A 25269-nucleotide genomic window follows, 5' to 3' on the forward strand; every position below is an offset into this window, starting at 1 on the left:
TCAAGTCATGCAAATAACTGCTAGTGGAATGACTGCTTTTGTAAACTAATTGGCATCTTGTTGGGACAAAACTTATGACTTGCCATTTGTTAAAGCACACCTGACAGAGGATGATCATCGAGGCTTGAAAAATGAGTTTGATGTTAGTGAACAGGCAGCTTTCCTGGATGAATATTATCAACTTCTACAGAGACTTTTTTAAATAAAAGCTTAAATTCTAGCCATAGTGGTTGTCATGACAACCTTCTAAACAACCACGAACCAAATATAAACTGATTAAATGTTGTCTTAACTCTGCAGACAGACAGCTCCAGTGCCTCTCTGGGGTACTTGTACAGTAGAATCTCAGAGTTACAAACTGACCAGTCAACCACACACCTCATTTGGAACCGGAAGTACACCTCTACCCCGATATAACACGAATTCGGATATAACGCAGTAAAACAGTGCTCCGGGGGGGGGCAGGGCTGTACACTCTGGCGGATCAAATCAAGTTCGATATAACGCGATTTCACCTATAACGTGGAAAGATTTTTTGGCTCCTGAGGACAGCGTTATATCGGGGTAGAGGTGTATGTAATCAAGCAGCAGTATAGATTAAATAAAACACAGTACAGTACTATGTTAAACCTAAACTACTAAAAAAAGGGAAAACAGCTTTTTTTTTTCTGCATGATACAGCTTTGAAACCTTACTTAGTCAATGTTCAGTTGTAAACTTTTGAAAGAACAACCATAATGTTTTTTTCAGAGTTACGAACAACCTGCATTCCTGAGGTATTTGTAACTCTGAGGTTATACTGTATCTTTGTCAGGTTGTCAGAGAATTAAAAACTCACTGGAGTTTTGTCAGATTTCACTGATGCTGTTCAGAGTTTTTTGAGCAACACTGCAAATAATATAAACAGGTTAATTTTATTCTTGTGCTTGTGAAAGCAACAATGGAAGTAGACCTGGAAATCTAGTTGTTGAAAAAGGGTACCAGAATCAAAGGCTGTGAGAGGAGAGTGTCAGAGTACCAATCTTGCGGCAGCAGATAGGCTTACAGAGAATGATCTTTTCCCCTTCTGCTAGTCACAGCAGAGAGTGTAAGGTTCTGCAACTCTGACTCCTCCTAACTGGACACTGACACGAAAGATGAAGCCTCCATATGGGTCCAGTGACAGCCCCTTGTTAAGAATCCGGCAACCTTTCCAAGACATTTGGCTTCTCACCTGGGTGTTGCCCTTCTTAATCGTTTTGCTATAAGTTGTGATAAAATTTTCAAGCTGTAGGTACATGCGTGGGGAAAGATAAATGTAAGAAATAAGAAAAGTGTGATAGAGAAACTTTATGGGGAGAAGAGAATATAGGGCAGGATGTAGAGAACATAATGCGGAGGAAGATCTAAGGGGATAGCGGCAAAGAGGAAGAAGACACGAAAATGCAGGAAAACAGCATCATGATCAGTGTGGAAAGGAGCTAGTGGAGAAAGACAGAAAGGAAAAGAAGGTTAAAAATAAAAGTGAGATGAGTACAATAGAACCTCAGAGTTACAAACACCTTGGGAATGGAGGTTGTTCGTAACTCTGAAATGTTCATAACTGTGAAGAAAACATAGTTCTTTCAAAAGTTTACAACTGAACATTGACTTAAGACAGCTTTGAAACTTTACTATGCAGAAGAAAAATGCTCCTTTCCCTTTATTTTTTTAATTGTTTACGTTTAACACCGTGTCACCGTGCCTCCGTGGGTCACAACGGAGAATACCAAATTCAGGACAAGCTGCTGGGAAAAAGGGCAGATACACGCAAAAACTGGTGGTTATTCTCCCATAAGATGTACCAATCCAGCAAGAAAAGTAAACTTCTATCTCACTACACTGGCTAACAAGAAGTTAGAAATGCAGCCACCTTAGGTATTCCAGTCCTGGATTCAACACCCATACACTAGATTTAATGATGAGTGGTTATTTAAAATCAATTTTATCAAACAAAAGGATTTTCTGATCCCAAAGGACCAGCCACATATCCAGGTCAATATATAACTCAGATCTTACCCAATAATCACACTGTTGCCAGTCCTTTACTATCTAATATTTAAAGGTTTATTCATAAAAAGAAAGAAAGGTGAAAGTTAAAATTGGTTAAAGGAATCAAATACATATAACAATTGCAAAGTTCTTGGTTCAGGCTTGTAGCAGTGATGAAATAAACTGCTGGCTTGTTAAGTCTCTGGTTGCTTCCAAATCATTGGAAGGTCCTCAGTCCCTTGGTTAGAATGTTCCTATTAGTATAAGTCCAAAGGTTTGAGCAGGAAAGAGGCAAAATGGAGATGTTTCCAGGGTCTTTTATAGCCTCTGCCAAGTGAAGGGAAACCCATTGTTCTCACTGTGGAAAATTACAAGGAACAAGATTGTGTTCGGAATCATATGGGCAAATCACATGTCCATGCATGCTTCGCTTAGTGATAGTAGAGGCCATCCCCCATACTCCAGTTAGAACATTCACAGGAAAGTCCATTAAGTGTAGATAGGTGTCTTCCATTGTGAGTTAAGTGATCTTTGATGGGCCATTCAACTTGAATAGTTCCTTCAAGATGTGTGGGCTAAATACCTTGTGGATGTTACCACATGAGCAAACATTTGAAATACAGGTACATAGTTAATATCCATAACTTCAGATACAAAAATGATACATGCATACAAATAGCATAATCATATTTGGAAAATCATAACCTCTCCAGAGACACCTTACTTGACATACTTTGTACCAGATTTGTTGCAATTATAGAACAGTGGTAGCAACAATGATCTACATGGTCATATTTTATCAGATAACGTCTCACAAACAGTACTGTACTGTATTTGCTTTTTTTTGGGTGGGGTTGTCTCTGCTGCTGCCTGATTGTGTACTTCCAATTCCAAATGAGGTGTGTGGTTGACTGGACAGTTCATAGCTCTGTTGTTTGTACCTCTGAGGATCTACTGTAATTCTACTTCATTACATATTTTTAAAAGTAAAATTACTGATGTTGCAATGAAGTATAGTACACACATCTCATTCTTTTAAATCGCAAAGGCACTGCTTTTGTGGGAGGATGTGGCAACACTGTACGCTTGCTGTTTGGCTTATTCCTTGAGCTAATGGTCTCTGGATTAATTATTCAGACCATTGTAGTTAGAAATGGAAAAGACCTATTGCAGTGAGTTCATGACTGCCTTGAACAGAGCATGGACCATTCTAATCCTTCTTTTCAAATATTTTTGTAAGTCACATGTTCTGAGGCATCTAAATATAGTAGTCTAAAAACTAGTAAAAAAGAAGAAACAAAGCCCAGTAATAATGACATCGTTTAGTAATTCTGGGAAAGGGTAACAGAAGGACAGTCCACAAAAACAAGCATCAAACTCTTCATTCCAGAAGAGAACAGAAGTTGAATTTAAAAGAGCACATAAAGCATCGATTAAGTGTTGAAATTCTATTTAAATGAAATAAAAGAGGGGAAGGGAGTCTAAAGAGCTCAGGCTAAAAGATAAAGAGCCAGATATTTAGAAATGGCAATAGAAAAACAGGATGAATTACAATCATACAATATCAGGATTGGAAGGGACCTCAGGAGGTCATCTAGTCCAGCCCCCTGCTCAGAGCAGGACCAATCCCCAGATAGATTTTTGCCCCAGATCCCTAAATGGCCCCCTCAAGGATTGAACTCACAACCCTGGGTTTAGCAGTTAATGCTCACACCACTGAGCTATCCCTCCCAATAATAGCAGTGAATATAATTGAGATTTTTTTAAAGTGACAATATAGAAGACTGCAAGACTAGGGAATGAAGTGAAGAGGGGAAGGCATATTGATAGTGAAGCAAAACAATTATGAGACTTGCTACATGCTTTTTGGGTTAGGCTGAAGAGAGACTTTTGGAACACCATCATAGGTAGAACTGCAGAAAATGAGGTAAAAGCTTACAAGCACAAACACCAGAATTTTCACTGGGTGAGTAATAGAAAAACTGCAGCTATATTTTAAGATATCTGTAAGATTTAACATGAAGAAACTTATTGTTTCAAGATAACGTAAAGCTTCAAAGCAGTGACAGCTGAATGATGGGGGTTTTGTCCATTGAGAAGACTGCAGTGGCAATGAAGAAAGGAGTTAGAAAAAAAGAGCTTCTCTCAGACTTAAGGTACAGTACAATGACCAGTTGTCAAACAAATAAGTTAAATGTCTTTAATTTTTTAAAGATATTTTTAGCTTGAGTGGAAATTAATTCTTCCTGTTTTTCTCTTTCTGCATAGTTGGCTTTTACTAAAAGAAGAATGACGTCCGTGTCTTTCATCCAGTGTTGATGTGTGGGAGGATGATTGTTTCTGCAATATACACAGTACATTGCTAAGTTAACTGAGAGACATGTACCTTTTCAATGCTATTTATTGCAACTGGTCAACATATGTATGTTACAGAAACTAGGTTCTAGTAGTATCTAAAGACCAGCACTGGAAACAGTAGTGCTAACTATTGTGACTATACAATAAATTACCTTGGTATCTACTGGTCATGAAAAGTAGCAATTGCGTATATGTAAGATATATTCTATAACTAGTACTAAAACAAACTTAAAATTAATTAGGCAAGTGTAAATTAAACACACATCCGACATTTCCTGTTTGCAATTAATATGCCATTAGTAAGGCACTATTTAACTGGTGATAGGACGGTAGGAGCCCTGCCATGTGTGTGGCTCTCACTGAAAGTCCTGGCTGCCCCATGTGGCTGACAGCTGGGAGTCCGTTTTCCCCCTCTCTCCCCCCCCTTCCCTCCCAATATTCCCGTTATCAGCTCTGGGCCCCTGTTCACAGCCCCGGGCAACTGACAGCGGAAAAATCATAGAAAAGTAATAATGGATATTATTATTTGCAGTAATAATAAGGTCCATTATTACTTTTCCACAATTTTCCATTACTTGTCCACAACTCAGCTGCAATTTTTTGACAATCATCCCACATTTCAAGTAGGTCCTTAGTCATTAGACCAAAATCTTTCAGCTCATTAATTCTGACATGAAATTGCTAATACAGCTAATATTGAATAAAGTGTTTAATAGTGTACATGTGTCTGTTTTCTAAGATTATATTTCTATTTGCACAAGCTACATTAAAATCAATTAAAGGATTATTTATTGTTGGCTAAACAGACCAAAAAGATGTATGTATTTTGTTTGTGAATGTTTTGTATTCTTAACTATTTGTTTGCCATTTTGAAAATATGTCAGTAGGTGTTATCCAATCCATCCATAAGTTTAGAAGGAATAATATTTTAATTTTCATTGTTAGCTTAGAAAATATTAAAAATTATTTTCTGGAGCAGATGATACATCTTGTATTTTGTTCATGATCTTCTGGTGCTATTTCATTATTTGAATGCATTGATAAGCCTATTTTTCAACTTCATAATCTCATCAGTCACATTCTAATAGACTCTAGAATATATTTCTAGATACTGCTAAATTAGCAAGGGGGAAAAAGGTCCTTAAATATTGCTGCATGAATATTACTTGAAATTTTGAGCTGAGCTAAAATATGGCAGCTTTTGGAACTTGTGTTTGTGGAAGCAGGGAGTTAGTGGTGTTTTTTTTTAATTCCTGATTTCTGGAAAAGTCATAAAATAAAGATGTACATGGTGCTAGTATTTCAAAAACGATACATGAAATCTTGGTTTCATGTGCATTTTATTAATCACTCGACTGAGATGGGAGGCCTGCAGATTCATTATCCATGCTCATTTCTTTGGGGAAGGATGAAGTATCTCTCATCTCTTGACAATTTATACTCCATGGCATGGAAGACCAGCTGTGGAAAAAGTTGGAAACCTTTCTAAAGCTCCAGGAAAAAAGGGGGGTGGCAATCTGTTGATATAACTGATGATTTAGCAGCTGTCATTCTTGCTAATTTACACACACGTATGCTCTTGTTGGGTCTGTTCAGAGGTTTACAGTCTTGATCAGCGAGACTTGAGTTTAAAAACAAAACAGAGCAAATGATTTTTTTCCCCTGCGTTTGTCCTGCTGACTTTGAACAACATCAGAACAATGTGGAGGGTAAGGTTTCTGGCCTTGATGGTTAGAATTGGTAGCTGCCATCCAGAGCAGCAAAAAAACCCTCTCCTGTAGCAGTAGGAAGAGAGGCAGAGGAAAAGTGCAAAATTGGGGGATGTACTAAGCAGAAAATACAGAATTGAGAAAAGTAGGAAGCTTTGTTTTTGTTTTTTGTTTTTGTCAACAAGAACAGTGGGATGAGCGGTAGAAGTGTAGAATTTCATGGGCAAGGATGTTAGGGAACCAGGCTCTGAGAAGCTCAATGCCCCTGCAAGGATAGGGGAGATGAGGCCTAATTGTGCCTCTGTTATGAAGAGACCCAGAGAAGTGGCTTGAAGATTCTGGTGGAAAGCTGGCCTTAACTTACCAGGAGCAGGGGCTAGCTAAAGGAAGCTGATCCTTCAACTCCCCTCATCAAGGGGTAAATTCACGTTTAGAGAATCTAGGAACTTTTACTTGGACACTTGAAGCTCTCAATTAGGTTTCAAAAATAACCTTGAATGAATGAAAATAGACACATAGTCCACATAGCTGCCACAAGTTAATAGCTTCCCTTCAGCTTCTTTGGAGAAACAGCAAATGCAATGTGAAGTTATCAAAATTATTCTAGGGACTCTTGTTTTAAGACTAATGACACTACGTACTGCATTATGTGCACATAAATATATGTCCTATTCTCTTGAAATCCATATAACAAAAGAGGTGGCTTAAAACCCCCCCAAAATGGAATTCTGTGAACTTCCACAACTGTAGAGTTACTCATTTAGGCTATGTCTTCACTACCCGCCTGAATCAGCGGGTAGAAATCGATCTCTCGGGGATCGAATTATCGCGTCTCATCGGGACGTGACAGTCGATCCCCAAATCGACGCTTGTACTCCACCTGTGCAGGTAGGAGTAAGCACCGTCGACGGGGGAGCCGCGGAGGTCAATTTGTCGCCGTCCTCACAGCGGGGTAAGTCGGCTCGGATATGTCGAATTCAGCTATGCTATTCACGTAGCTGAATTTGCGTATCTTAAATCGACCTCCCCACCCCGTAGTGAAGACGTAGCCTTACTGTACTGCTTCACTGTTGATATGCTGTTGGCCATTCCGGAGGCCACTCACTGGCTTGAATTTTCACTGTTTTCTGGCAGTGGCTTGCAGATTTTACAGCTATCCAAGTTGTCGCTTGTTTTGCAGAGGCAACTGACACTCGAGAGTGGTAGCATCCTTGCATATAATGTGGTACTGTATATAAATACTGTCTAAAAGTGGGTGTAGACTCTGCTGAAGCTATCATGCATTAAACCCACATTTACAAAAGTACTTAATTTCTGTAAGGAGCTATCAAATCTTGCATATAAAAACCAAATGAAATACTTTACAAAATATTTTAACGTACAACAATAGAGTACACAGGTAATGGAAAAATAGTGGTGCACACATCAGAGGCACGTAGACATGAATTTCACTAAACCTAAATCTCATTTTTATGATCTCTTTATTTCTTAAAATGCCTTAATTGTTGCATTATTTTCACCTAAAGCCCCCATTCCTCCAAAAATACTGTTCCTAGTTAAAACTAAAGCAGGAGGGGGAAAGGGTAGTCTTGATCTCTCCCCTGAAGCATTGGAGACAAAATTAGTAAGTAAATAAATAAATATATAAAGTTGCTATTACTAAAAATGAACTGCTGAAGTAAGCAGTATTTACAGTAGTCATTCACATGAAGAAATGGGCCTCTATGTAAATTTAGAATCGTACTACTTCAATAGCAGAGACTTGCATTAAAATGAGTAGAAACAAGTTAATAAAGGGCACTGCTGTGACCTGCTACTTATTAGTCTATGTAGCTTGTATTAGTAAACTCAGAAGTATGAAATCAGTTCTTTGCTAGCTGGTTTTTAACTACGAAAGTGAGGGCAAATGGAGATAAGACTGAAGAGTATATGGCAACATCTGAAGGAAGGACTCTTTAAATGTAAAGTTGGAAAGAAGATTATTAAGTATTGGTATTATCATAGTGCCTGCTACAGTATCCCAGGACTGTAGGAACTAGCTGCATTGGACATGTAACCTAGGAAAGCTGGGTTTGATCAAACCTGGCATGGTTTCCCTTCTTGATGAGCATGGCGATAAGTATAGGATATTAGATTGAAAGGAAAGTCTCAAAAAGTCATAGTTCTAAATATTGTGGAATATGCTTAAGAAAAATAAGGGTAGAAAAAGAGAGAAGACAGTGAATGATGAAAAGAAAACATTGGTGGTCACTTCTGCCTCTTCCCTTCAATTCCAATTTTTCTATGACAAATGCTCTATTCTTTCCACAAACCATGCTTAAAACTCTGATTAACATTAATTATATGAGTTAAATACATACATCAGGGAAGGGCAGAGCAAACACCTCTCTTTCCTCCGAAACAAAATTAGCTATGTTAAGAGCCATAGTGACATGAACTACACTGGCATAATTGTATTGTGGCATCTAGCAGCAGTACTGTCATTAAGATAATGCAAATACTTGTTCATCCTGTTTTTACAGTATTTTACCATATAAACACCTTCTGCCTTGCAGCTAGATATCCAAAGTAATAGTTAAGGATTTTCAAACATGTTTCTGTACTTCTTTAATTTGAAACATGTTTTTGAGGTTTATAGTTGTGTAGACTTTAATGTAAATATGTTGCAAAATATTACTTAACAAATCATCTACTGCACTGATACAACCTAATTTTTTTTCACCTCCATTCAACAAGCTGGGTAAGGATTTTTATAACATGTTGTAAGTAAACTATTATCTATTATAATAAAGTAATTGCCTAAGTAGAATAACTGATGAAGAAAGAAAATAGCCAGTGTGGCAGTATTGATTTAGATATCTTTTTCTAAAGCACAGGGAAGTCTTTAGAAATAACTGATGTTTACAGAATGCATTTGAGCAAACAAAGGGCAGGCGAATTGGTGTAATACTACTGTTTTACATAAGAAAGGTGATAAATGAGATCTAAGGAACTAAAGACTTATTGATCACTAGCTTAGCACCTAGAAAGAGATTATCAACATACTTAATACATGATTTCACTGCAGTAATTGATCTCAAAGACAATTCAGCTATTGGATTTTTTCACTACTTGACATGTTCATCTTAAAATATGGAATTTAAGTAATAACTTCTTACAATAAGTTCCTGTTTTAAGAAATGTTGGAGCTAAAGCAGTTTTAGTGTTATGTTCACTTGAGAAATGTACAGCCACATGAGCTTCACAAGATTATTTTGGAAAAAAATCAAAAGAAAGGGGAATAGAGTAAACTACTGTAGCACAATCCCTCTGCAACTCTTTGAAAATTGTTTAAAGGTGATAGATGTTCACTCCCCTTCATGTCTTTAAGAAAAAAATCATCCCCCCCACCTTATTTGAAAAAAATAACATATATTGATGCACATTTCATTCTAGTTCAGTGTTTTCCTCTTAAATTCCAGGAGAAGCTTAGCAAATAAGGAGATGCACTCTTTTGAAGTCAGTAAATCTCTTTCCAACACTTTACTGGCTAATATTTTTTTATGGTGATCTATAGTTCAAAGCCATAAATCCTCATCAAGAAAATAGCATTGATGCTTGACACCATCAAAAAGAATGGTGAGGATAACCATGTTAATGTACATTGCTGGCTAGGAAACCAGACTAACGGATGCGGCAAAATGAAGTGACAGGCAACATTAAGATGATTAGGAGGCACAAATATCAATGGATAGGATGTGTTGCTATAAAGAGAAAACCCACTGGATAATGATCATTTTGGAAACAGCTGAAGGAATTGGCATGTCAAAGAGGTGGGCAAAATACCCACCCAAACAAAAAAGGTAGAAATTATGAAATTAAAATGTAGAAATTACGTGAGTGCAAAGAATTGGAGAGAATGGGTAAAATACTGTAAGTCTAATCTGATGCAGGATGAATGGGAGGGAGGGAGGCTAGAAGTATTGGTTGCTCATTGAGAAACTAATAATTTAATATCTTGCAGATTAGTGTAAAATTACTCATACTGCTATAAAGACCCCAATTCAGAAAAGCCTCTATACTCAGAAGAGTACTTAAGCAGGTCACTGGAATTTAAGTAAGAGTTTTAGGTGGAAGCGTCACTGAAACACACGTAACGTGTGACCAGGGCCGGCTCTACCATTTTTGCCGCCCCAAGCGGGGGGGGGGAAAAAAAAAAAAAGCCGCTCGGACTTCCGCCCGAATTGCCGAAGCAAAAAACAAACAAACCCAAAAAAGCCACCCGGACTGTGCTGCTCCAAGAATAGACGGAATGCTGCCCCTTAGCATGTGCTGCCCTAGGCACGTGCTTCCTTCACTGGTGCCTGGAGCCGGCCCTGCGTGTGACTGGTTTCTGCTAGTCTGTAACACAGGTTCTCTGTTGAGCACAGTTTAGATACTAAATAACAATGATATTTCTGGTGGCTACTCTCTTTGTTTGCCTGTCAATTACATTCAGGAGATTAAAATATCTAGAATGTTTGTTTGAAGTGTGTGTTTTCCTCTTTGATTTTTGTATATTAGTATATTTATTTGAAAAACCCCACAGCAAGAAGTTTATATTATAAAATATATATGGGTTTATATTTACAAATGTTATATCAAACAGACTATAATGTGTATTTGAAGTGTAGGTTTTTCAGTTCTTATTTTCGTCTCTTATTTCCCTCTCATTCCTTTTCCTCTCTTGCTTCCTCCAAGCTTATTGGCTTTATGGTTACATATAATACATAAAGTAAAACATAGGTAAACTGTGAAAAACCTGCATTTACATCTTGGCTTCCTGAGACCATCACAAACCATGATTTGCTAATGAAAAGGATGATAATATTTACTTATTTTATACATTGGAAAACAAATGATTTGTCCAAGGCCAAACAGTGGATCAGTTGCATTGCTGAGATTATAACAAGAGTTCCTGACAGCTAGCTCTATGTTTAGCCATAGACAGGGTTTTATAGTGATTGTGATTGCAGTGGTCATTCAGTCTGAAACCTGAGCCAAGTACTGAATATAACCTGCCTGTCTGTTTGGCCCAGGAATTGCTGTCACCCTCTTGGAATAGACCTTAATTCTCATGAAACAAGGAAAACCTTCCGTGATGTACAATTTCTTGATTCATTTACTAAAAGTTAATGAGAGAGACTTCTAACCTATTTTAGATTCTCTGGAACAAAGCAGATAAAGAATCAGACTTCTTATAAACTATCAAATTGGAACTTCAGGTCTCCAAGTCGCATTCTTTTTATATACACATTTCTACAGTGTCCATCACCATATTTCCTGAGCGCTTGACTAGATGAAAGACACATTAGATACTTCTAGAAATAGAATACCAGGGAATATTGTAATCACTCTTACAAATAGAAATCTGCTCAGAAGTTGAGGGATAGGAGAAAACAATTGGGCAGTGGGCTATGGCCAATCGCAGCATGGATCACTGAAGGACATGCTGCCGGATAGGTGTGAAATGCCAGGCAGGGAGGTGAGATCAAAGTTGGTCCAAGATCAACAAGGATGCCCTGAGTTACCTTCAGATCTATCATTGGAAGGCCATAACCTCTGCTACTTTTCTGGTCCCTGCTGAGGGATAAATCCAGCAGTAACTGCAAGGTTCCTTAACAGCAGAGTGCTCACCCACCAGAGGGTTGAAATAGTGCAAGGCATCCTCAATACTTGCTCTGTTGGGATGGCTCCAGGCTGGAGAGTGGAGCCCCTAAAATAGGTGACACTGAGCAGGGAAAATGTATGTCTCTACTGCCTCTGATGAATCGTATCTCCATGTCCGCCCCAACCTTCAGGGATCCTATGGTTTTCTGGCCTTAGAACTGAAGTGGCCCTTCCCTAGCAGAACCTCCATGGAGTTCCCCATTTGTCCCAAATTTGCAACTGCATACATGCAGGTGAATTTCTGGCTCATGTGAAGCCCCATTCATTGGATGCAGTTGCAATATCAAGGCTATTGCTTGTCTCCCCGCTCCCAGGGGTTAATACTTTTGGGCCACGGAAACCCTGAAAGACAGAAATTTGCAGTTTCCACCTCGTGTACTAGCAGAGGTGACTCAAATCCACAGAGAATTATGTTGAGTTCTTTCCATCTTGTGGCTTTTTCCCTGGAGAGTATCATGTACCCACTTTTTTCACCCTATCATCTTGCATAAATCAATGAAAAAAAAATAAAAAAAAATCTTCTTTTAATGGAATCAATTAACAGTTACCTGCCAGGACAAGTTTATAATAGAGTATTGTCCCAGCAACCACTAAAAAGATGTGCATTTGAGTACATCAGGCTTATGTAGTTTTTCATGTCATTTAATCAATACTAGATATGTTTTGACAATAAATTTTTTTTTCTTTTTTAAACATACTCCCTGATAAGTTTAATTTTAGATGAGTATTGAAAATCCAATCAAAAATATTTTTTTGAAAGAATATGCTGACCTGTTGTTACAAGGGGCTTAACTTTTGGCTTCCTGATTTTGTTTTCAGGAGGGTATAGTGACTGATTGAAAAACCTTTTTGAGTTCAGAATTTGGTCTAATGAAGCAGATTTATTCCCAGACACAACTCTTATTTGACATCAGATATTTTCTATAGGTGCTTGTTATAGTAAACTATATGTGTACATTTGATAACTACTTTTTTTTTTTTTTTTTACAGAAACCACAGTCCATTAATGAGTTTTGGGGCCAGTTTTGTCAGTTTTCTGGTAAGTGGGTGAACAAATCGAGCAGAGAGAATTCATCTCACTGTTTGTATCATTGTTAATTTCCTTGTGTGTGTGTGTTTGTTTTTTCCTGTTAAGCTCAACTCTTTTAGAATATTAAAATTAATGTAGTTATAAAACATGCATAACTCATTACATTGCATACATGGAATCTTAACTTGTTTTGCTCTTTTATGTGGTTTTAATTGGGAGTAAAGGGTTCTATAAATTCAACATCTCAAATTTATTAAATATTGACATGTTCCATTAAAAGCAAAAGCCAAAGACTGATTATCTTGCTTTACTGAAAAAAGAGTTATTAAAATGAAATTCAGAAATTCAGTTTTGTCCTATAATAAACTGTTAATTTCTAAGTCTCATTTATCATTATTTTAGAATAAAACTGGTGGGCTTCATGTGAAAACATCTTAAATTTGTACCCTTTTTGAAGGTGCAGAGGTATTTGAGGACTAAGAACGCTAATAGACTAAAGGTTATTAATGTGTGATCAGTCACATTTATGAAAATGTGTTAAGTACATCATATATGGAAGAAGAGAGAAAAGGGATGAAAATGAGCTGCTGATCTAAAAGCATATTTAATAGTATATAAGAAAGTATTTGAACCTCGTTTTTAAGTTGACCTTATTGTGACTTGCCTGCTTAATCCTAAAGTGCAACCATATATAGAATAGTAAAATTTAAAAAAAGAAGATAATTTTATAATATTCCAGAAGTGCTTTTTTGTACATTAAATTAATTTTAAACACCTCAGTCTGTGGACTGCATGGCTTGGAAAGTCATATTATATAGGAGGATTTTTCCCTCTCGCCTTAGGCCAACGTGATGAAAATCTCTTAGGTTTGCTCATCTGAGTTGATTTACTGAACCAGTATAACAGCACAGTACAGCATCATTGTACCTTGAAAAGCTTTTGCTTAGTTACTGTTCTAAAGATAGCCACAGCACTTCGCATGCCTATGTCATCCAGTATTTCCATTAGACAAAAGCATCAGAAAAAGAAGTCAGTTATCCTGAGACCCTCTTTTAGCTAGGTTAAATGGAAGCTGAAATGATTTTTTTTTTTTAACAAGAAGTATAGGGATTCTGCTCATTATCACTCATACTGCAGTGGGTTTTATTTGTTCTTGACTTTGAGGAATGTTATTTACGTGAATAAATTATATAAAACAGTATGTGCGCAGACACAAATTGAATCTTGCATAACAGTAATTGAAAGTGAATTTATGTAATGTAATTCATTTTTCAGCTAATGTAATATGACAGTATTTTCAGTTCAACTATATATTAAACATTCAGTTTTGTTGAGAGAAACAGAGTCAGCTAATAAGTTCTGATTTCAGACTCTTGACATTTTAGTGAGGGACACTTAAATGCGGTTGGGCAAGGGGTGTATATATATCTAGCTGTGTATATACACAACGTGAGTCTCGAGTAGCAATTTAATCCTCAAATGTTTTTTAAAGAAACTTATTTAGTTTTTGTCTATAGTTACTGCACCAATAGCTGATGTAAATTTTCTTGTTGTTTTGTTATTCAAATCTTTTGCATTTTATTTTTGAAAGAATGCCATGATGACATTTGAAGAAGAGAAAATGCAGTTGGCTTGTGATGATTTAAAAGCCACAGAAAAACTGTGTGAGAGTGAAGAAGCTGGAGTTATAGAAACAATCAAGAATAAAATTAAAAGGAATGTAAGTGGAGCATCTGTAAAATATTAGCTATTGTGTACTGTGTGCAACCGTTTGTGAAAACTTTCTTCTACCTTTCCTTTTCTTTTTGGCATTCAAGAGGGGTTTTCATAGCTGAGTTGATGTCAGAACCGCTGTTGGGAATCCTTGTGGTTTGTTGTTCTTGAAAATTTCAATTTGCATGACAGTGTCAGCTCAGATGGGCTGGCATATGGAATTTGTAGGTTTAAAGAGGCTAGTTACCACACTGATGGGCATTTTAGAAATTTGAGAGAGAGATTTACCCAGAGTTGAGGACCGCTCCCGTAAGGCCACCCATATGGTTGTGTTTTGCTGGGTTAGATATTCTGAATATTTCAATGCAGAGGCTTTCCCATACCCATATTAGCATCAGAGACAGAGAGTTTAGTCATAACCTCACAAATTTTTGTGGTGGTCTCTGCTGATGAGGCACACCTGGTCTACCCTCCCAACTGGTGTATCTGTCCGGTTACCAAATGCTTTTATCAGCTGTTAGAGAAGGCTCTTGACTCTGGTTCCTCACTGAAACCTGGTGATTTTGGTGTCTGGATGCCATTGGGGTTTAATGGTGAGCTCTAGGAATTGAATTAGTTGGGCTGTGTTGAGATGGAGTTATCTAAGGAGCCACCTGGAGTCTGATTTTTTTATTTTATTTTATTTTATTTTGTACAAGGAATGTGTGACTCTACAGAAGAGCTGTGATTGATGCCAAGAAATATTTTTCCTCTTAACATATACTCTTCAAGGGACCGACCATCTGCTGAATTTCTTTCAGGAAGAATGCAGTCTGATTACTCCGGATAATTATTTGTTTAGTTTATATACATAGTAATATCTTGTGATGCTTCCCAGGGGTAGCCAGGGTTGTGAGGCACTTCAGTACTGCCTGCAGTTAGCATGAGGAAGGCTTGTCTGTGCCTTCCAGGCGTCAGCTCTCCATCCCCACTGACCACAGGCAACACCAGCACGCTAGGCCTATGCAAGCCCTGCTCTCTCTCTCTCTACAGATAGGCAGATTCCAACCCTTGAGCTCCCTGAGCATCTCCTTGGAGTGTCCACCACTGGTTCACAGAATTCACAAATTCACTGCTGTCAAAGGAACAGTACATACCAGTTTACCAGTTTCACCTGAGGATCACCGCTCCACTTAACACACAGCACTTAAATATGTTTAGTAAAAATGTATTTAACAAAGAGTAGAGATTCTAGAAGTAGCAAGTGAAAGTATTGGAAACAAATGCTTACATATAAAATTAAATTCTAATGTCTTCTAGAGCCTAGATTTAATTAACAAGAGACCATCTTGTCTAATGAAAGTTTAGCTCACTTAGTCTTTCCAGTATTTTCTAGCCAGGTTGGATCTGACCCTCTTTCATAAGACAGAACACGCTGATAATTCATCTCAATGAAGGGCCTGGGGTATACTGCAGTACCCCCAGTTATACCCCAAAAAACCATTGCCCTTACTCATAAACAGGACACCCTGTGTTTGTTTTTTTCCTTTAGATCTTTCATGTGACCAGCTAGAGAGAGAAATGTTTACTACCCCCCGCCTGAACAGAACCTGTTTATCACCTTCTAGAGACCTATCTTAACTCCCACACCTTAAGAACATAGTTTTCAGTATAGATACCTAATTCCTTAAATAAAGTCTGTGCATGCACTTTGCAATGATTAGGGTGTCCAGTGTGTTACTGGCTATTGGTAGAGACTTCACATGCCACCCTTTGGTGCATTATTATATAGACATCAGACCCTTATGCACCACCCCTTATGCCCTCTGCCAGTTGGCACTAAGGGGTCCCTTTACCATCTAAATCGACAAAAGGCGAGGAGGAAACAGGCACAGAAATGTGAAGTGATTTGTCCAAGGTCATATAATAGATCAGTGACAGAGAAGGGATTTCAGTGTTGTTACTCCTGATTTACACTACTGAGAGAGCAGAATCAGGCCCTAAATGGAAAAGAGATGAATTTTCAAATTCTTGTAATTTCAGATTATCTAATTAGAGAAGGTATCTGTTTCAACGCCTTTGTGGACAGTGTAGTATGCAGAAAGGTTTCAATGTAAATAAACTGAACATCTTAACCCAAAAGTTATTTAAGAGGAATACATTCCTGTAAGGCTTGGTCTACACTAAACCCCCAAATCGAACTAAGGCACGCAACTTCAGCTACGTGAATAACGTAGCTGAAGTTCGAAGTACCTTAGTTCGAACTTACCTCGGTCCACACGCGGCAGGCAGGCTCCCCCGTCGACTCCGCGGTACTCCTCTCGTCTAGCTGGAGTACCGCAGTCGACGGCGAGCACTTCCTGGTTCGACTTATCGCGTCCAGACAAGACGCGATAAGTCGAACCCAGAACTTCGATTGCCAGCCGCCGAATTAGCGGCTGGGTGTAGACATACCCTCAGAAACTGAGCAAGGAATTTCACCAGCCAAAATGAGCAGCTTTACCTACAATATGTAGTTAAAAGAAAATCTGCTTTTTTCTGCCTTTAGTGGGCCTAGTTGAATCTCAGAAGTAGTAATCTTGTGTGATTTTCTGTAACTCCATAATATATTCTTCCCAAGATGCACCTATGGAGGTGCTTTATCATTACCAGAACTTGTTATGCCATTAGACTTCTTCTTTGAGTGCTTGCTCATGTCGATTCCATTCTAGGTGTGCGTGCGCCCACGTGCGTGGTCATTGGAGATTTTTGCCTTAGTGGTATCCATAGGGTTGGCTGTGGCACTTCCTTGAGTGCCACGCTCATGCATCTGTGTATCAGGCACCGCCAGCCGTACGCCCTCTCAGTCCTTCTTACCGCCTATGGTGGTTAGTCTGAGCACCTTTCCTTGCATAGCAAAGGCTAGTGGTTTCGTGTCTCCAGACTTTGAGTGTTAGGGCCTTGCAAATAGTTGTTTATAGTAATTAGTGTTATTAAGTGTAGTTAGAAGTTAGAGTCCCATCGGGGACTTCGCCCCAAGCGGGGCATGCCCCGGTCTCCAGGGTTTAAGCCCTGCATGGACTGTAACAGGACTATGTCTGAAAGTGACCCCCACAGCAGCTGCCTCAAGTGCTTGGGGGAATCAGATGTGAAGGATGAGTGTTGTATCTGTAAAAATTTTTGACCCAGGACTCAGAAAGAGCAGGATATTCGTTTGAGGGCTCTCCTCATGGAGTCTGCCCTCTGTCTGGCTTCCAAGCCATCCCGCCAAGACTTGAGTCCTACTACCTCGGCCTCCGTGCATAGCTCACCCCCAGCACCGGGCTGCACGCAGCACCACTTCTCATCCCCAGTGCCCAGAAAGAGAACTAAGAAGCATGGCTCCCCAGCATTGGGCAAGAAAGGACATGAGGCATTGGGCAAAGGACACACTTTTTGCCGCCCGGCCACTCCGGAGCCATGTGGATGTTCCTCCCAGTCAGGGCCCTTACCCCCTTAAAGGATCCACCTCTGACTCCCAGGAGCGGTGGGGGATGCAAACTTGTGGCAACATCGACACCTTCCCAAGCTCCCACAACGCTGAGAGAGCAGTGGTCTCCGCCTGTGCCACTGGCACCATGCGTGCCCCAGGAGGCAGCAATGGCTCCCTACAAGGGCAGGCCAGCCTCAAGACCCCCCAGGAGGCAGTGGAGCACCACTGATCCCCTGAGCCAAGGCAGAGCTCTCTATCTCCGCACCACAGATCTCTGATGTCACAGCCCAGATCCTCTTGGGCTCGCCCTCAGTCACCAGCGCCACGTTTGCAGTCCCCGTCATCTTGACACAGATCACCTAGGGGGAGGTGCTGGTCTCTGTACCACCGGCACCGTTCACCCTCCGCCGGTTATCCTCTCGGCGCAGCTCTCTGTCGCCTGCCCCATGGGAGCGCTACTCTCGTGATACTAGTGGCTCCAGCACTGGTCCCCATGACACCGGCACCAATCCTTCTCTAAGCACCGGTCTCTGGTGGCGATGGTTAGCAGGCAGGCGCAGGTGTCGACAGCCCTACCGTGGTCACCAAAAGGGTATTCCTCTGGCACGAAAGGGCAGTTTAACCCCTCGCTGAGACTCCACTGGCACGATTGGACACCTGAGACCATGTCGACATCTACAGCGCTGCCTTGGCAGCATGGCCAGTGGCATTATTGGAGTGCATGGGGCATGCCAGTGATAACGATGCCACCTTGGAGCAACAGTTGACGGCACTGGACTCGGTTAATGAAGCACGCTCAGAGGTCAGGGCAGAGGAAACAGCGCCCACCCCAAAACCCCCTTCCCCTGTGGGGGATGATGCCATGGGGGCTCCCCAGTAGTACAGTTGTCCTCATCCATTGATGAGGCGGTCGTGGGACTCTCGAGGTCCAGCCTGCCAGATGATTTTAAAGAACACCAGGCCCTGCTTTGATGGGTGGCTGAGAACTTGGGCCTAGAGGTGAAGATGATGTCTGAGCAGGCGGACACATTGTTCAATGTGCTCTTGGCATCTGCCTGTGTTGCACTACCAGTGCGTGACTGGGTCCTGAAAATTGCTAAGGCCCTCTGGCAAACCCCGTCGCCCATCCCTCCCACCTCCAAAAGGGCAGAAAAGAAGTACTTTCTCCCGGCCAAAGGATTCAAATAATTTTGTACCCACCCACCTCTGGGCTCCCTGGTCATCTCTGTTGCCAACAAGGACAAGCAGGGGCACACCAGTTCAACTCCCAAAAATAAAGAGGCCAAAAGACTGGACCTTTTTGGAAGAAAATTTTATTCGACAGCCAGCCTGCAGTTCTGGGTGGCAAACCACCAGACCCTCTTGAGCAGGTACAATTTTAACTTATGGGACTCCTTCCATAAGTTCAAGGAGTTCCTCCCTCAAGGTTTGGCTAGGAATTCAGCACCCTGGTGGAGGAGGGTACCTCAGTAGCAAGGTGCTCCCTCCATATGGCGTGGGAAGCAGTGGACTCGGTGGCTAGGGTGGCCACTTCGGAGGTAGTCATGAGGCGCAGTTCCTGGCTTCAGACTGCCGGCCTATCCCAAGACATATGGATCTCCCATTCAATGGGAATGGGCTCTTTGTGGAGTAGACTGACACAAGGCTGCGTGGGTTAAAGGTCACTTGTGCCACCCTTTGCTCGCTGAGTATGTGCACACCCCACAGTCTGCAAGAAGCAGTTCCGGCCGGCCAAGGCCTTGGCAGCCTCGTCAAGAGTCTGCAAGGAGAAGGGATAGAGACACGAGCTTTAGTCATTGCTGCCCTTCCTCCTCCCACTCACCCACACAGCCCAGCCCGGCAAAGCATCCTGGGGACCAGAAGCGCTCATTTTGAAGGTGTGCTCGAGAGTGACACCCCAGTCAACTCCCTGTATCCACCTTGTCCTTTCCTTGACCGTTTTCATACCTTCTGTTTGGTCTGGTCATGGGTCACCTCGGACCTCTGGGTGCTGGATGTAGTATCTCAGGGCTATACCATACAATTTTTGGCCGCCCCCTCTCCCATCCCTGTTCTTCCCTATCCCTCTTCAGGGACCCTCCTCACAAGCAACTCCTCATTCAAGAGTTCAAGAACCTCCTGCACCTGCAGGCAATGCAGGAGGTCCCTCAGGACATGAAAGGAAAGGGGTTCTAACCCTGCAATTTTTTAATCCCGAAAGCAAAAGGGGGCCTCAAACCCATTCTAGACCTGCGTCGCCTCAACAAGTCTCTCAGAAAGTTGAAGTTTCGCATGGTCTCCCTGGTCTACATCAGCCTTTCCCTGGATCCGGGAGACTGGTACACCGCCCTCGACTTGAAGGATGCTTAGTTCCATATTCGAAGGTCATAGGCGTTTCCTTCGTTTCATAGTGGGGGGATATTTTCAATTCACGGTGCTGCCCTTTGGCCTCTCTTCGGCCCTGAGGGTGTTCACAAAATGTATGGTGCCAGTAGCTGCTTATCTGAGATGTTGAGGGGTCCAGGTCTTCCCATATCTTGACAACTGGCTCATCAAGGGCAGGTCTCAGGAACAAGTGCAGAGGAGCCTCGATCTGGTGCGTTCCACCTGTTGTGACTTGAGCCTGTTAATAAACAAGAAAAAATCCACCTTAGTGCCAGTCCAGTGAATAGAGTTCATTGGGGCAGTTCTCAACTCCACGCGAGCCAGAGCCTTTCTTCTGGAAGTGTGTTTTCGGGCCATGTCGGACCTGATCTCCCATGTGAAAAATCACGTGGTAACCACGGTTCACTGTCTGCGGTTGTTGGGCCACATGGCCGCATCCATATACGTGGTCAGTCATGCCCAGCTCCATCTTCGGCCTCTGAAAGCATGGCTGGTGTCAGTCTGCATTCCCAACAGGCACAACCTAGACTGGGTAGTCAGGGTGCTGGATCACATCCGGTTGTCCCTGGATTGGTGGTGGGACCCTGGGTCAGTGTTGAAGGGAGTTCCCTTCGCGGCCCTGTCCCCATCGTTGACCCTGGTCTCCAATGCTTTGGACCTGGGTTGGGGAGTCTATCTGGGCGAGCTAAGCACCCAGGGCCGCTGGTTGCAGGATAATCTGGCCCTCATATCAACATCAGGGAGCTCAGAGCGGTTCGCCTGGTCTGCCAGGCTTTCTTGCCCCACCTGAACGGCAAGGTGCTGCAGTTCTGATGGACAATACTGCTGCGATGTATTACATCAACAGGTAGTGCGGAGCCAGGTTGTTGGCCCTTTGCCAAGAAGCTCTCGGCCTTTGGTATTTTTGCATGCGGCATACCATTTATCTGGTAGCCGCACACTTGCCCGGAACCAAGAACATCTTAGCAAATCACCTCAGCAGGACCTTTTTGTCTCGCCACGAGTGGTCGCTCCATCCGGAGGCAGTCAGCATAATCTTCCAGAGCTGGGGGACTCTCCAGGTGGACCTGTTCGCATCCAGGCAGAACAGGAAATACCATGTGTTCTGTTCATTCTGGGGGATGGACAGGGGCTCCATCCATCCCCTAGAATGAACAGAACATGTGGTTGGGGGCTCTGATGTATGCCTTCCTGCCAGTGCTGCCCCTTCACAGGATCCTTGTGAAGATGAAGCAGGACAGGGCGAAGATTATCCTAATAGCCCCCGCCTGGCCTTGCCAGCACTGGTTCGGCATGCTGCTGGACCTTTCAATAGCTGTCCCGCTGGCTGGATTTGCTGTCCCAAAACCACAGCAGCCTTCTGCACCAGAACTTGGAGGTGCTGTAATTGACAGAATGGCTTCTGCATTGCTAAACACGGGCAAACGGGAGTGTTCGGCAAGTCTTGCTGAGTAGGGGGAAACCCTCCACCAGAGTGACTTACCTGGCCAAGTGGAAAAGGTTCACATGCTGGGTCTCGGAACGGCATATCCAGGCTGCACAGGCCTCGCTGCGCCTCCAACTCCAAGGTTTGTCCCTGTCATTGATCAAGGTCCACCTGGCCACTATCTCAGCTTTCCATCCTCCATTCCAAGGCAATTTGATCTTCTCTCATGACATGACAGGCCAGATTTTGAAAGGTCTGGAGTGTCTCTACCCACACATCCAGGATCCCGTCCCTCCCTGTGACCTGAATCTCATGCTATCGCGGCTCATGGGGCCTCCCTTCGAGCCTCTGGCTTCCTGCTCTCTCCTACTTCTCTCTTGGAAGGTTTCATTCCTGGTTGCGATAATGTCAGCCCTCAGGGTGCCAGAGATCAGGGCGCTTATTTCGGAACTGCCCTATAAAATCTTCTACAAGGATGAAATACAGCTGCAACTGCATCCATTGTTTCTGCCCAAGGTCATCTCCCAGTTTCATACTGGGCAGGACATATACTTACCCATCTTCTTTCCAAAGCCCTGTACGTCAGATGAGGAGAGCTGGCTACGCACCCTGGACGTTAGGAGGGCGCTGGCCTTCTACATAGATAAAACAAAACTGTTCCATAAGTCAACACAGTTGTTCGTTGCGGTGGCAGACATGTTCGCATCTCATTATGCACTTACCAGCAAGCTCGAGATGACACTGGCTTTGGCAGAGCAGTGCTGCAAGACCATGAACTCTGAGCCTACCTCCATTGACACTGTTTGTGAGTCAGCTAGAATGGAATCAACATGAGCAAGCACTCAAAGAAGAAAAAACAGTTACTTATCTTTTGTAACTGTTGTTCTTCGAGATGTGTTGCTCATGTCCATTCCATTACCTGCCGTCCTGCCCTTCTGTCAGAGTTGCCGGTAGGAAGGAACTGAGAGGGCATATGGCCGTCAGTGCCTGATGTACTGATGCATGAACGCAGCACTCAAGGGTGCGCCACAGCTGTCCCTACAGATACCGCTAAGGCAAAAATCTCCCACCATGCACAAGGGCATGCACACCTAGAATGGAATGGACATGAGCAACACATGTCGAAGAACAACAGGTACAAAAGGTAGGTAACCGTTTTTTTCAGATTTGTATAAAATAACTCTTCACATGTCAAGTTGAAAAGTTGAGGGCTATTGCAGAAAAAGGTTGGTTAGCCGTGTTCATACAAAGTAAAAGATCTATGTGCTTTAGAGGGTATGCTATCTTGCCATCTGGTAATTGGAAAGATTTTCAAGGATGAAGGACTGCCAGGCCCAAGTCTCCTCGTTCATCACCTAGCCATTGCATCTCTAGTGACTATGAGAGTAACTGCACTTTTATGTATGCATAAATCAGTAAATAAAGTATTATGCATGCTTACTGCCTTTCTATATTGTAATGTATGTGCAGAGTAACAAAAACTTCCTCTGGTATCTTTTACAACAAAACATCGGTGTTTACCTGAGAAGTCTCTCAAGGACAAGGATCTTGGTCTTGTTTTTGTTTAATATACATTTCTTTCCAAAAGCTCATTGACAGCTATGGTACTATAATAAATTAAAGAAACAGTAGGTCTAAATAGGGAACTTTTGAATGAAATGAAATTTGGTACTCTCTTTAGATGTGCTTTTCAACACTGAGGAAATCTGATATTGATAATAGAATTCATAATGTTTATTTTAAGTGTAATTTTGAATAAATAACATGGTTGAAGTTAATTTAGAAATTCTAAAACTAGTGTTTATATCCTGTGCATTAATTTTTCAGACTATTTAAGGTAATACAGTTAAGCACTTTTGTGTGTGTGGGGGGGGGGGAAACTACAGGAAATGGCTATACTAAGCCAGGCAAATATTGCTATGTGTGTTGATTATACACTAATGAAGTTCTAAAATAAATCTTTTTTCCATATAATTTGGTATGCTCACTGTGGATTATTACAGTTCCCATACAGAATATGTTTAACTTGCTGGAAAATCAAGGTTGCCTGTGCACCAACAGTCAAAATTGAAAGATTTATACAATATAAATTATGTGATTTAATAAATATTGCACAGATTATAGGAGTTTAGTTTGAAATTAAAATAATTTCTTTTACACCCTGCTTTTGTATATTTCAAACAGGCTGATGGCCGAAAATCTGCACCATCCATGATGGATCGACTACAGAGACAGATAATTGTAGCAGACTGTCAAGTTTACCTGGCTGTGCTTTGTTTTGTAAAACAGGAATTGTCAGGTGTGGTGTGACTATAGTAATAATATTTTAGCTTTTTTTTTTTCCATTGGCATGTAGAGTGAGTATTAACTTCTGATCTCTAAAGTGTGAAAATGATTACCGGCACCCACATTGATAAAGATGGTTGCTTTGTGTGAAAGAGAGACATTGCATTTGAAATGAGGGATTAGATTTTTCAAAACTGAATGTGTCTGCAAAATGTGCAGCCATTGTACCCTAAAAACTTATATTTGTTCACATGGATTTGGTATGCGAGCATGCACCAATATTATGTGCAATTATTTATTTGCATATGGAAATAGAAGGTTTTGCAGGTGAAAGGGTATATTTGTGGGTTCTTTGCCAGTTTTTGCTAGGTTTAAAAGTTGGGTCTCAGTAGTGCAAAAATTAGACATTTTAAATTTGTATTTAGGATTAAAGATATTTATGATATCTTTTTACATAAGTATGCATACATATATAGTAGGGCCTTTAAATAATGTATATTTGATTTGTATAAATTAGGGCTTTCTGCCTTTTGTTATACCAATACCCAACATTCTGCTGGTTCTCCCTTATATATACGTGAGAATACTTTGCATATCCTCCTAGAGGCACCTCAGGAATCATTGCAAAGATGTATAGGTGCCTTGTGCATCGAAGTTGTACTGGCTGAAACTGTATGAGAAAATTCTCTCCCGCAAAGCCCAGGTAATGGGGACAGGCTTACGTCCCCCACACTCATACAGTTGCTCGCAATCCTATTCAGGAAATGGGGGAGATAGCAAGAAATTGCTGACCGAAGTGGTTTTGAATTAACAAGTCTAGTGCTAAAGATGGAAAAGCTGACTAAACAGTGTAAACTTCTAATGTGCTAAAGACTCTATTCATTAAAACATGGAGCACGACCATTTCAGGTGCTTGCTTGCCACAGAAATTAATCCTGATTTAGGGAATACAAACCTCTCCTTGTCTCAGCTGTAAAACTGTTTCCAGATTTCATTGCATTGCTTGATCTCTTGCATTATAGAAAGACATTCCTGCCCCCATTAATTTATACAGAAGATGATCCAGATCATGTGCTAACTGAGCATGCTTCCAAGTATTCATTTATGTCAACAAAGACTGAGGGAGGGCTGCTGAAGAAAATCCAAGAAGTAATATCCAGATTACCATTAAAATAATGTAAATATCATTGGTCGAGAACATGGGACCTTCTGTTATGGAAATCCCTATTTTTCAAAACTAGTATTTCTGCAATTT

The 25269-nt window shown here is 41.2% G+C and overlaps 1 protein-coding gene across 5 annotated transcripts in view; it reads left to right on the forward strand.

Moving 5' to 3' along the window:
- Positions 1-25269, forward strand: part of TTC39C (tetratricopeptide repeat domain 39C) — a 68245-nt gene that overhangs the window by 4778 nt on the left and 38198 nt on the right. For all 5 annotated transcript variants that reach the window (XR_006175531.2, XM_042854848.2, XM_005282778.5 and 2 more), the window contains exons 2-4: positions 12756-12804; positions 14387-14515; positions 23913-24027. Coding sequence is in view for 4 of the 5 variants with exons in the window: in XM_042854848.2 (XP_042710782.1) it covers positions 12756-12804; positions 14387-14515; positions 23913-24027 (293 nt within the window). In the remaining variant the exon portion in view is untranslated. The remainder of the gene's footprint in view (positions 1-12755; positions 12805-14386; positions 14516-23912; positions 24028-25269) is intronic.

The sequence above is a fragment of the Chrysemys picta genome, chromosome 2 (assembly GCF_011386835.1).
Source record: "Chrysemys picta bellii isolate R12L10 chromosome 2, ASM1138683v2, whole genome shotgun sequence".
Lineage (NCBI taxonomy): Eukaryota > Metazoa > Chordata > Testudines > Emydidae > Chrysemys > Chrysemys picta.